Source organism: Gavialis gangeticus, unplaced genomic scaffold (genome assembly GCF_001723915.1).
Source record: "Gavialis gangeticus isolate Ggan-Ray unplaced genomic scaffold, GavGan_comp1, whole genome shotgun sequence".
In the NCBI taxonomy this organism is placed as follows: Eukaryota; Metazoa; Chordata; order Crocodylia; family Gavialidae; genus Gavialis; species Gavialis gangeticus.
In genome coordinates this window covers 7505335-7517287 of record NW_017728993.1, presented here as the reverse complement: position 1 = coordinate 7517287, position 11953 = coordinate 7505335, and the positions used below count along the sequence as shown (strand labels likewise).

Below are 11953 nucleotides of genomic sequence, written 5' to 3'. Positions count from 1 at the left end.
AGTTGTCATGGGCCAGTAGCTGCCTACACCCCTAGGCTGCAGGGCTGGGCCCCTGCTGTCTGGCTGCTGCAGCTCCAGGTGCATGAGCAAGCCTATTGGTGCCCACAGTGCCCTGCTCCTGCGCCTCTCCCCCCGCTTCAATGTGGGGGATTAAACCCCCACTTCCCCTCTAGCTATGGGGGTCTGGCCCCACCCTTGCTCCTGCCACTGGAGCAGCAAAGGGTGGGGGGCTGGGGATACGTAACAAGGTCTGCTGCCCCCTTGCCAGGCAGACTCAGCAGCACTCCAGAGCAGGGTTTCCCATCCTCACCCTTTTTTCAGTCAGCCGGAGCAGTGATAATGCTCCAGTTAGGGGGAATAGGGGCAGGTCCAACCCTGCTTGGCTGGAGCAGACTGCCCAGCCCAACCTAGGGCTGCAGAGCATGCTGAGATACTGGAGGACTCTGATTTAACTTAAACCAGGGTCTGGGACAGAAGTTGCATAAACCAGTTTGACCCAAATCAGTTAAGTCTGATTCAACCAGGTTTATCTTAAACCAGTTTCAGTCATTTTGAAACTGGCTTATGTGCACTGAATTTATGTTCCCTTGCAGGTTTAAACCCGTTTCTGATCGCTTAAACCAGTTTATTTGAAACTTGTGTCCCTAGCCAGAAAGAACTGTTAAAGACATTACTTGCAGTCTAACCATTTAAGAACTTGAACATTTGAAATTTTTCCCAAATGATTGTTCATTATATAAATGTTCCCTGTGTTGCCTCTGGATAAGACATGCACCTGTAGTGTAAAACTCAGGACATGTCACATAACCACCCGTCCCTGTGTGTTTTATTTTAACATTTGGAACTTTGCCCCATAAATATTTTGTGATCCATACAAGAAGAGTGCAATAATTTGTAAAACTCTCTCAATATCAACTAAAGAAAAATATTTCCACATACAAGTATCAGGGCCTGAAAAATCTGTGTATAATCTAGAAGAATTTCTAATCATTAGACTTTCCAGCATAAAATCAATTCAAATGGAATGGAGGTTTGTATACTTCTTAATTCTGCTATAATCACTAAACAGATCATATTTAGTGAAAGGATTTGGTAGACCAGTATCATTACCATAAGGAAAGAGTAGTTCTTTTACCCAGTAGCAGGGAAGTAAAAGATTCTAGCAGCTCTTGCTTTCTGATTTAATTTGTGAACAAATCTTAATGCTTATCTTGACCAAGAGAATAACATGACATTTACAACTAAATATGATCCAAGCAAATTTTGCTGATGCCAAGAATAATTGGCTAACTACGTTGTATCAACAAATTTAACGGGTACTTACGGATCATTTCACTGTATCAGTGTAAATCTAACTTAAGAGATTATGCTGAGCAACTTTAAGAGATCAAACCTATCATCATGTAACAGAAATAAATTTTGCAATGTTGAAAGGTTGTATGTCAGGTGGTCATATAGCTTAGTTACATTAGTCCCACATTTTCTTAACCTGATGCACTTCAGCAGGATGCAAACCAGCCAAGCAAGTAACACATCCAATATAGACATGTAGTAGTAATGATATTGTCACAGTATTATTTATTTAGTTTGACAGAATTTTCCTAACTGGAAATAACATTCTAGTCCATTATCAGTATCTACATAAGAGCATTAGACGTCTGTGCAAATTGAGAGGAAAAAAACAAAACTATTGATATATTTAAAAAACTGAAAACAGAAGATCTAAGCTGAGCGTCCACTTTGAAGAAATCTTTTATGCCTAGATCGATAGCTTTAATAAAGTCGGGATAATTGATCAAAGTACATGTGTGAACAGAGCCATTGTTGTTTTCAGACCTTGTAGTTATGCAGAGCCTGCCCACACAATTCCCTGTTGAGGATTATGTCCTTACTAATTGTGAGGAAACTGTAGAGGTGATTAATTTTAGGAAGACAGAATAGGCTACTTGAGAGTATGGATTAGTGGGGTGCCAGGTTCCAGAGTAGGGGAAACGAGAGAAAATGGAAGAAGAAAGAGAAAATTTGTAGGGAATAAGGAATAAATCAAGATTAGTTTTTGGTCTAACTTTGTTGTCTTGTCCTCGTTTTTGAGGTTCAGGACACATCCTTCATTCTGTGTGTAGTGGTGATTCAGCCAGAAATACCAGTTAAACAGCTCAAGAATCTCAACACTGTCCCTAGTAGCAAGCTGCTGTATCATCGCCTGGATCTACTGGGCCAGCCCAATGCCTGTCTGCACTTCAAGCAGCTGGCAACATTAGGTAAGAAATCCTGCTGTTCATATTCAGATTACATATATTTTCATATAGCTGAGGAAGAAATGCAAACATTTTCCACTAAAATCCTATTAAAATGTTTTTGTTTCTTGTGAAAAATTTGGTTTTGAGGGAAGTCTCTTACCTGATGTTACTTTTTTGCACCTTTTCATGCTTCGCTAAACTGTGGAACCCGTACATTGTGGGGTATTTTCATAAGTACTCCCATTAATTTTATTTGGAGTGCTCATGTTAGTATGTATATGCTAGAAAGTTATGCAGTTTAGTTTTCAGAATAGAGGGCAGGTAGGAACTAAAAATGTCAAATCTAATTTAAAATTTATTTTCATTCTGTTGCTTTCGAGCAAATCATTAGTGAGAACATGAAAACAACAAAGTTCTTGCCAGTCAAGCTGTATCCTGTTGACATTGGATTTATGCAGATTTTTCACAGCCATAAATATTTAATAGCATCATTCCATGTGAAGCAGTCAGAAGTTAAAACTGATGGAAATCAAAATTTTAATAATCTTTAAATTCTTTTTCATGTGAGAGTTTCCAGACCTTTTGAACCTAAATAAAATTCTGAGTTCAGTGGCATGTTGCCCCCAAAAAGGATATGTGTCTCTTTTCCGGGGGTTAAAATTATTTTAATCAACCCTGCTGATATCAGCAGTTGAGCAGATGATATAGAAAGAGAAGCTGGCCTCAGAATCGGATTATATTAAAAAGTTTTAGTATGTAGGGAGAACAATTTAGAATCTTTTTAAGAAGGACATTTTTGTCTTTCAAATTGATTCTTCTCTACATTTTACACTAATGCTAAACAGAATTGTGAATTAATTATAATCCTACATGACAAAATGGGTAGGTTTCATGGAGGACAATTCAGCAATGACACCTCTTCATTGAATGCCGCAGCAAACAGCAAATAAGATCTTGGGTCATGTTGTGGAAAAGTAAGATGAGATGGAAGCTGTTATTGCCATTAATTTAAAAAAAAAAAAAGTAAAAGTCCTCATCTTCAGTGTAGCATCTAGTTTCAGTTATCTCTTATTAGCATATAGCAGAAACAGGCCCTCTCAGAGGTTGAGAGAGGCCCGGGCCACTTCGATTTTTTGAGGCTCTTGGTATATTAAAAAAAATATTAATTCATAGTGCACTACAGGCGGTGTGGCCCGGTAATGGGACTCAAGTTTAAAGTTGTATGATGAACGTCTTCTTTCAATCCTGTCATTGTATCTCTGTGTCTGTATGTATAACCTCATTTGGAGATAACGTCAAAAAGTCTAAATTTGAGGCCCTCCGTGAATGAGGCCTGGGCCAAATGGCCCTCCTGGCCCCCCCATGGTAGGCCCTGAGCAGAAACGATTAAGATGGAGGCAAGAGAAAAACTATGCAAACAAAAATATAAGTGGCTCAGACTACTCTGGTAAATGAAAATACTACAGAAATTCAAGTAATAATTGAGGTAGATATGGCTGCTAGCTGTGCAGTGATTTGGGGAAGAAGAGAACTTTTTCTTTGCTCAGAAAGGTACTGGGAATTTCTTCCCTATAGGGGACCATTGTACCCAGAGAAAAAACAAAATAAATTGACATAATCTCTCTTTCCTTTATGAAGTGTACAAGAAAAGACACATTTATCAGTTTTACGGGCCTTGCACCATCTACGTTTCTGTTCATCTTTAATATCCCAGGTTTTGTTCACTGGAAAAACACCTGCCAGAGTACTCTAATTGCTTGTGATCCAACCCCCAACCACAGCTGTCAGCAGACTCCTTCCATCAGTTTTGTCAGACTTCTGTTTTTGTATCTCTCCCTGTATTAATGACCTTAAAGCTCATAGATTTTCCCATGCTTCTGTATCGCCCCATCCAACACCAAACCATTAAACTCTCTTAGTTTTTCCTCCCAACTCTCATTCTTCCCTGGGGTAGGGGGCACCAAAAAGTATGTGTACAGGGCACAGAGCAGTATTGTGTCGGGGATACCTAAGCTAGCTCTGAATGAACTAATTTGCATGTTAGGAGTAGTATAGTGCTTGGTGCCTTGTCCTGTGCACTTGTGCCCTAGTTTTTATACCCTAATACATTTCAGAGGGTATTGAGACTTTGAGTAGGACTGAGACACTTCTCACCTGCCTTTTTGTGGCATTTATACTTCTTAAGAAGTGTTTCAGTGAAGAATGTGGAACTTAATGATCTGTGCTCAAAAGTACTTTCATACTGGGATAATAATCCTCATGCTTCAGGTCATGAATGGACCATCTGTTGGGAATAGGAAGAAAAGAACTGTAGTACTGTAACACTGTTGGTATACCTCTGTCAGTATTCCTCCTAAACATCTGGCATTGTCCATGGACTGAGCCACGATTTCGGATCAGATAGTGTTCCAAGATGCTTTAGAATTTACTGTGTGCTGAACATAGTGCTTTGTCTTCAGTCATATAACATTTTCTTATTTTAGAAAGTCCTACAGTCATGCTATCTGCTGGTAGCTTTTCTTCTCCTTATGAACATCTGAGCCAACCTGAGACGAAACGGATGGTGGAACACTACACAGCATACCTCAGTGACAACACCCGGCTTATTGCTAATCCTGGACTTAAAGTATGCAGTTTATTTGAATTACTTTCTCTTTATTGGTTACCATGCTAGTCTAATTTCGTATATGTCCTTTGGACTGGCCTCTTAGGGCATAGGAGTGTTGAGCATGTGGGACGTTAAGATTTTCATCTCATTCTCTTGGTGCTGAGAGCCACAATAGGAACGATTCTAGCCTAGAAAAGCCATGTTAACTAGCTTGAAAAGGAATCCTGTCCCCTTCTCAGCTGGGTGGATGGGGACTTCAAGGCTGGTAGAGAAATGCAGAGGGGAAGAGAAACTAGAGGCCCCCTTTCCTCAGGAATAACATTTACAAACTATTGTTGGAATGAACAATATGAAAATCAGAATTGTAATAAACACCAAGTTGGAGGGGGATACTTTGTGCTTTTTTGCATTTAAATGAGAAAACTTGGGTTTATTTTAAATGGAGCAGTATTTATACTCACCAGCAGTTAAAAGCTGTGTAGATAATGACAGCAATATTTCATTATAATAAGCTGCTTCTTTACTTGGAATTTGCTAGATCCATCTGGTGTGAGAAGATTTTAAACAAGTAATTGGGTTTAGATTATCTCTGATAGGTCTTTAGGAAACCCTGCAAGCAGCTTATTATCTTTTCAGGCAAGCCTTAAAGGAACCCTGCTAGGTTTGTCTTTGTTTTGCAGTTCTCTGTCAGAAATGAAGTAATGGCTACCAGTCACGTCACAGATGAATGGATGACACAAATGGAAATGAGTAGCTTGAACAGTTACATTGTCCGCCGTTACATAGCAACGCCCAATGGGGTGCTCAGAATTTATCCTGGTTCTCTCATGGACAAAGCATTTGATCCCACTAGGAGACAATGGTGAGTTTTAGGTTTCCATTATCAAAGGTTTGGAAAATCGTGCAGGGTGATGATATTACACAAGAGAAAATACTTTGTATAGGATTCATGTAAAGACCATATTTGTTAAGGCAAGATAAAGAATATGCTTATGGGGTCAGTAAAATACATAGTGTTCAGTATATTTAACCAGGACCTAAACTGGCTACAAGTTCAACTTCTTTTTTTTTGAGGTGACAGCCTCTGTTTTACACTTCTCTGTTCAGCACACATGAATATAAATGTATACAAATAAACACCACCGCCCATGTTGTACCCTTTTGACCCATTACAGTTTAATTTATTTGTCTCTAAATATTAATTACAGCCTTTATAGTATTCTTTGTTGTTAATATTTTACATGGTGGCATTTGTTTACAGTGGATTTCCTGATGTAGTTCCAAATAGGAACTTGCTGGCTTAATTGCAGCTAGTCTTTATTATGCACTAGCATATGATTTAGGAAAATGCTTGTATACATTACAGATTAAATGCTGACCCATGAGAGGTGTGAATGTGTTTTGTTTGTTAAATTAGCCAGCCAGGAGGTGTTGCACCAAGCAAGTAAAGAGAGTGGGGTATGTAAGCAAATTTAGGATTCCTACCCTCCGGCTAAATCACCCAGGCTCTAAATCACTTGTGGCTTTGCCACTTTGAGAGCTCTTCCACTCCACATCTCCCTGAAAAATAATTAACATAGCTTTTAATCTATGTTCTCACCTTCCTTCAAGACTTTTTCTTCTCTCCAGTTCAACTGTTTACATTTTTGCTGTCATCTACTAGGAATAATTTTACTGTAATTTTGCTTTTTTCATGATTGGATAGATGTGTTTGAGTCTGGATTACAATTTAATGTTAATTCAACCTTTTCCCCCTTTTATTTTTAAAAAAATAAGTGTATGTATGCTTAGATAGACCAGCCCTCACTGCCACCACTCCTCTCCAGATGTTAATACTCAGGACTGTCATCTTCAGACCCAAACAAAAGGGACTTCAGGGTAGTTTTATTGCACCTTCTTTGGATATGCCTGCCAGTTTTCATGGGGTTTATATTCATATTTTTCTATTGTTTTCCCTCTCCTATTTTGGTTGGGGAAGCTCACACTAGTAATAAAAGAAGCTGCAAAACAGAAACCAGTGAAATTGCCTACAAAATTGTGTGCAAATAAATTAATTGGAAAGATAGAAATGTTTTTTTGCAGTTAAAGTACTGATAGACACTACTTACAACAACAGTAGGGAAGAAATCTGGATACGTGTGTGGGTGACTAAGTTGATAGCAGCCTTCAAGTACATACTGCTCACCATTTTCAAACAACTTTATAAGTTTGCACAGGTGGAGTTATGGTTGCAGAAGTGCTTACTCTTGAATTTTCTGTGCAGTGAATGTAGGCACTTTTTGTTCAACAATATGAGGCTCAGCTTGTTTTAAATCAATCACTATTCAAAATAAAATAGGACTACAATACTCTGAAATGGTTTTAACAATAAGATATGACCATTTCATACAGAATATCTTAATGTGATTGCTCATGTTGAGAAACAGGAGTATTGGTCAGTAGATTGTACTGGGCTTTGATCCTGCATTTGCTTACTTTCAGTCACTGTGAACTGCTTTACAGCACTGTTTGCAGTGGGTAGAGTTAAGCCCATGTCAAAGTCTTTGCAGAATTAGAGCCATAGTTTTTTTTCCATTTGGTATCACTCTTTGTCACTAATGCATTACATTTATTTTGGTCTCTTCTAGGTACTTGCATGCAGTAGCTAATCCAGGCCTAATTACTTTCACCGGTCCCTACTTAGATGTTGGAGGAGCTGGTTATGTTGTTACAATCAGCCACACAGTTCATTCTTCCAGGTAAATCACAGTGTTCTGTCAATACAAAATACTCTAAATTGACTTTTAAAGATGTCATAGTCTATTGCAATCTGTGAAGCTAGGCCACACGTTAAAGGAACCATAATGCTTGCTCCAGCAGAGCTGCCAATCAACTGGAAGGAACTTGCGTAAAAGGAGTGGAAATATTTCTTTCATCAAAGCCCTGAATGTGAAAAATCCATTCTCATGTGAAGTGGCATAGATTTGCCTTCTCGGGGCATATCAGGACCTAAGTAAAAAGAGCAACTTGCACAAAGGCTCTAGGGTGTGAAGATGTTGCTGGGTGACTGACTGGAGTGTTGATGTACACTAAATGTGGATGAAATGGTGGGAGAAGCACCTTTTCATCAAGCAGCTCCCATCACCATTGCTAGTGTTTGTGTTACACCACCAGACTTTTGATGAGGATGCAAAGTAAATCAGCCTGTCTTTTTGTTCTATTTATTCTATGTGCATTAGTTGCATTCATTTCCCTTTGATTTCGGACTTGGAAATCTCTCTGTCATTTGTTGTCTGCTTGCTTTTTTGGGGCTCGGGCCAGGGCAGACCTGTGATCCACTCCCACATGGCCCTGTGGTGGGCGCAGGTTCTGCGGGAAGGGGCATGCAGGGAGTGGATTGCATCTCTTCCCTGGGCCTCAGTCCCAGGCTATCACTGCCCCAAGATCCCAGACCTGGCCCCCGACACAGCTGCCCATCTGCCTGTGGACCCAGCCCATCTGCCTGGCTGTCCATCCTGCCTGCATGGGTCCCAGCCAGTCTTCATGGAGATCCCAGGATCGAGGGGTGATGACGACAGCATGGGGATGGGGCCTGGGGCCTGGGGCAGGGGTGTGTGAGCAGCGGATCAGGGCCCTGGCCCCAGCCCTGACCTTGGCCCTGGGCCCAGCCCTGACCTTGGTTCCAGCCCCACACTGTCACCATTCTGCAATCCTGGGATCTCCATGGAGACTAGCTGGGACCTGCGTGGGCAGGGTGTGCAGCCAGACAGATGGGATGGGGCTGCGGGTGGCCAGAATCTTGGGGGAGTGACAGCATCGGGCCAAGGCCCAGGACTGAGCTATGATCTGCTCCCCACATCCCTGTTCTCGCAGAACTGGTGCCTATCGCAGGGAGGGTTCAATTATACTTTGACTCTTGGCAGGGGGTGCGGTCTGTGGGGAAAAAAATAAACTGGTGCATTGGAAGGAGCAGTCTGATCAAGACTACCCCTATTCCTGGTTGTGATTTTCAAATCTTATAGGGGGGCTCAGCCCCCCCAAGCTCCCCCATAATTCACACCCTAGCCGCAGATTAGTGTGGGCAGCAGATCACAGCTCTGCCCTGGCCCCACACTGTCACCACCCCATGATCCTGCCTTGTGATCCCAGTCTCACCTGCCCATCCTGTTTGCGGATGTCCCTCCCAGCCGCACGCGAGGGCCACTTAGGGAGCTTTGGTGAGCTGGGGGTGAGGAGGGGTGCTGACCCAGCCCATGATAGCTCACCAAAACTCTCTATGTGTCCCATGGGCCCAAATAATTGCCTACCCCTGTTCTAGTGTGTGTTCAGTTGTCCACCCATATTCAGGAAAACAAGTACGTTTAGGAAGGACACTTCAGCATGAATGACCCATCACCTGGATACCAGGTCAAGGCTATATACACTCTTTTGCTTTATACGTGAGAGGAGATTTGTTAGTGCTCATAATAAATGTTACGGCCGGTTTGTCATGGAGCTTATGCATTATATTGTGGGTCAAGGGCAAAAGAGCAATTAGATTTCATACAAATGTGCCATTGTAATGTACCTGTTGTGTGATTGAAGTTCTTTAAATGCCCCATGGTTAAGGACATTCTTCTTTTCCTTCAGTTGCTTCAATTCCACTATATTTCCAGGTCGTTGTAACTTACATTCTTAACTTCCTTTGTCATTGTATTTCAAGTGTTCTGCGGGTGGGCAATGCTGCGCACAATATTTGGGCACCCCTTGCCTCTGCTATAGTGCCTGAACTTCATTTTATGGAGCATCTGCTAGAGTCTCCAGGAAGCTAAGTCCTTGGTGCTGGCTTTTCGTTTCTACAAGAAAGTCTGTGCTATAGGAAAATAAAAAGGGTGTCAGGAGGGGTAGACTGCTGAACAAAGGTGAAGAGAAAAATGAAATAGAAACAAATTATCTGGACACCCTTTTTCATGTGGACACAAATCAAGTGATGTTAAGGACATCTTAACGTTAAATGTCTGGTAAGACCATTTCCAGAAACTCCTTTTCTTGAGTAAGTAACTGTTAACTTTTCCCTCTCAGCACTTTGGATAAATATATCTCCACAATTGCAAATGGGGAAGTTAACTCCAGAAGACACTATTTACTAAGTGCTTTCCATGCTGTGAGGAAATTTGAGAGCCCCTGGTCCATGCCGTTTAAAACTAAAGTTTCTCCATTTTGTGCAGAAGAATTTATATTCGTGTTGGGAGAAACAGCAACTAGATAGGAAGACCATAACCGAAGCACCTCTTGTGAAATAAGACTGCTACCCATAGTTAGGGAGATGCCATCCTAATGTAGGAAGAAGTAGCATATTATTTTCTTAATGAGTCTTCAGTGATTTCTAATGCAGCCCTCCCCATGCAGGGAAAACGTTCACAATGCATTTCACTTACTCTTAGTATAGTTTCTATAGCTGAAATTCATTGTTGCACGTGTACTTCTGTTACTTCTGTCAGGAGCCTCTGAAAAGAATATGGTATTTATTCTTTTTCCCCTCCCTTAATAAAGCTATTCAAATATTGAAATAATCCTTTATTCAGAGACCATATGGCTTAAAAAATTTGTCTTCAGGGCAGACATCCAACCAAATGGAGAGATTCCATCAGATTAGGACAGACAGTGTTTAAAGGGCTTGGTTTTCATTTGTACAGCATGCTGCCTGTAAAACACCTACTAAATTTTCCTGTTACAGACACTGTAATATTTCAGAAATATTAGCTGCTCATTTTGGTTTGTATGAGGAATCTGTTCCAACATTTTCATTGGCCAGCTCCCTGCTGTGCACGCTCCAGCTAACTTCCCAGCTTTAAGAATGTGGTTTCTAGCCTCAATCTGGCAAACTGAAACACAGTTCAAAAGGCCAGCTCTGAGCTGGTGACACTAGGGACACTGCTGTGTCTAAGCACTACAAAGTCAAGGGATGCTCTAAATCCTCCTGCAAAAATATGCAGGCTTCTTATTTTCCACTACAAAACATCTGCCCACCTTTCTTGAATGGAGTACAAGGCTGAACTGCATAACTATGTGGAGCTTTTCACGAAGGAACTCATTGAAGAGTGTAGTGTCTTTTCTGAGGATGGAAATCTATTGGCTGCTTGCTGAGATTTATCAAAATTCTTATTTGTGTCTAGCAAAAAGTATTTGGATTGTTTTAAGGAGCACTTAAATAGATGCTGTTCTCACTGCTCATCTGAATGCTGCTTGATCAAAAGAATAACATCATGTATATTAGGCCCCCAAATTCTGAGTTTAAAAAAATTAGCAAGCCACAAATGTTACATTTAAAACAGTTGTTTGCTTGGTCCCTTCTTCCAATAGTCCACTCTGTGTTTGAGCCTCAAATAGTTTAGGATCACATTACCAGGAAGTGCAATTGCCAAGAGACTTATAAAAGTGAAACCAGCCAGCTGATTTTCATTGTCCAGGCTAACATTTTTGAGAATGCAAATAAATTTTTTTTTTTTTGCTCAAGTTGAATTCTCGGTTGTTTTTGGATATTTGCTCATGCGTCCACAGCTTTTTGCACCCCTAGCCCCATACTCAAATGTATGCTTTATGCACCAGTGGAATTCTGTGCAGGGCACAGTACTCGCCTTGTTTTGAAATTTCAGGCCTGGCTGCATGTACTGTAGAAGAACCTGAATACAGACAGGTGGATTTTGTGCAAACAGGCTTTATAATTCAGTAAAGCTGATGAATCTGCCTTTTTGTATGGATAAAAAGTTTCCAGGTGGTCAGCATCTGCAATGCAAGCAAAGAAACCACTACATTCTGCATCCCAGCTGTGCTCACATCATTGTCTTCAGGTTTTCGGCATTAACATTTTTACTCTTATCTTCACAGATAAAACTCTTTATTTAAAAAAAGAAAAGAAAGGGAATCAAAATGCTATTAATTTAAATGGGCGTGTTCTCCCATACAGAAGTTGCACATAAACCAGTTTAAGTGATCAGAAAGCAGTTTAAACCTGTAACAAAACACAAGTTCATTGCATGTAAACTGCTTTCAAAATGGGTTTAAGATAAACCTGGCCCCACACCCCCTGCTCAAGGAGAGGGGGGAAGCTTCCAAGGGCTCCCCCCCCCCCCCCCCGCCCCTGCCG

At 41.0% G+C, this 11953-nt stretch overlaps 1 protein-coding gene across 2 annotated transcripts in view; it reads left to right on the top strand.

Moving 5' to 3' along the window:
* CACHD1 (cache domain containing 1) overlaps nt 1–11953 on the top strand; it is a 224106-nt gene that overhangs the window by 188749 nt on the left and 23404 nt on the right. For both annotated transcript variants that reach the window (XM_019528449.1, XM_019528448.1), the window contains exons 13-16: nt 2093–2261; nt 4724–4866; nt 5529–5710; nt 7476–7586. In XM_019528449.1, the coding sequence (XP_019383994.1) occupies nt 2093–2261; nt 4724–4866; nt 5529–5710; nt 7476–7586 (605 nt within the window). The remainder of the gene's footprint in view (nt 1–2092; nt 2262–4723; nt 4867–5528; nt 5711–7475; nt 7587–11953) is intronic.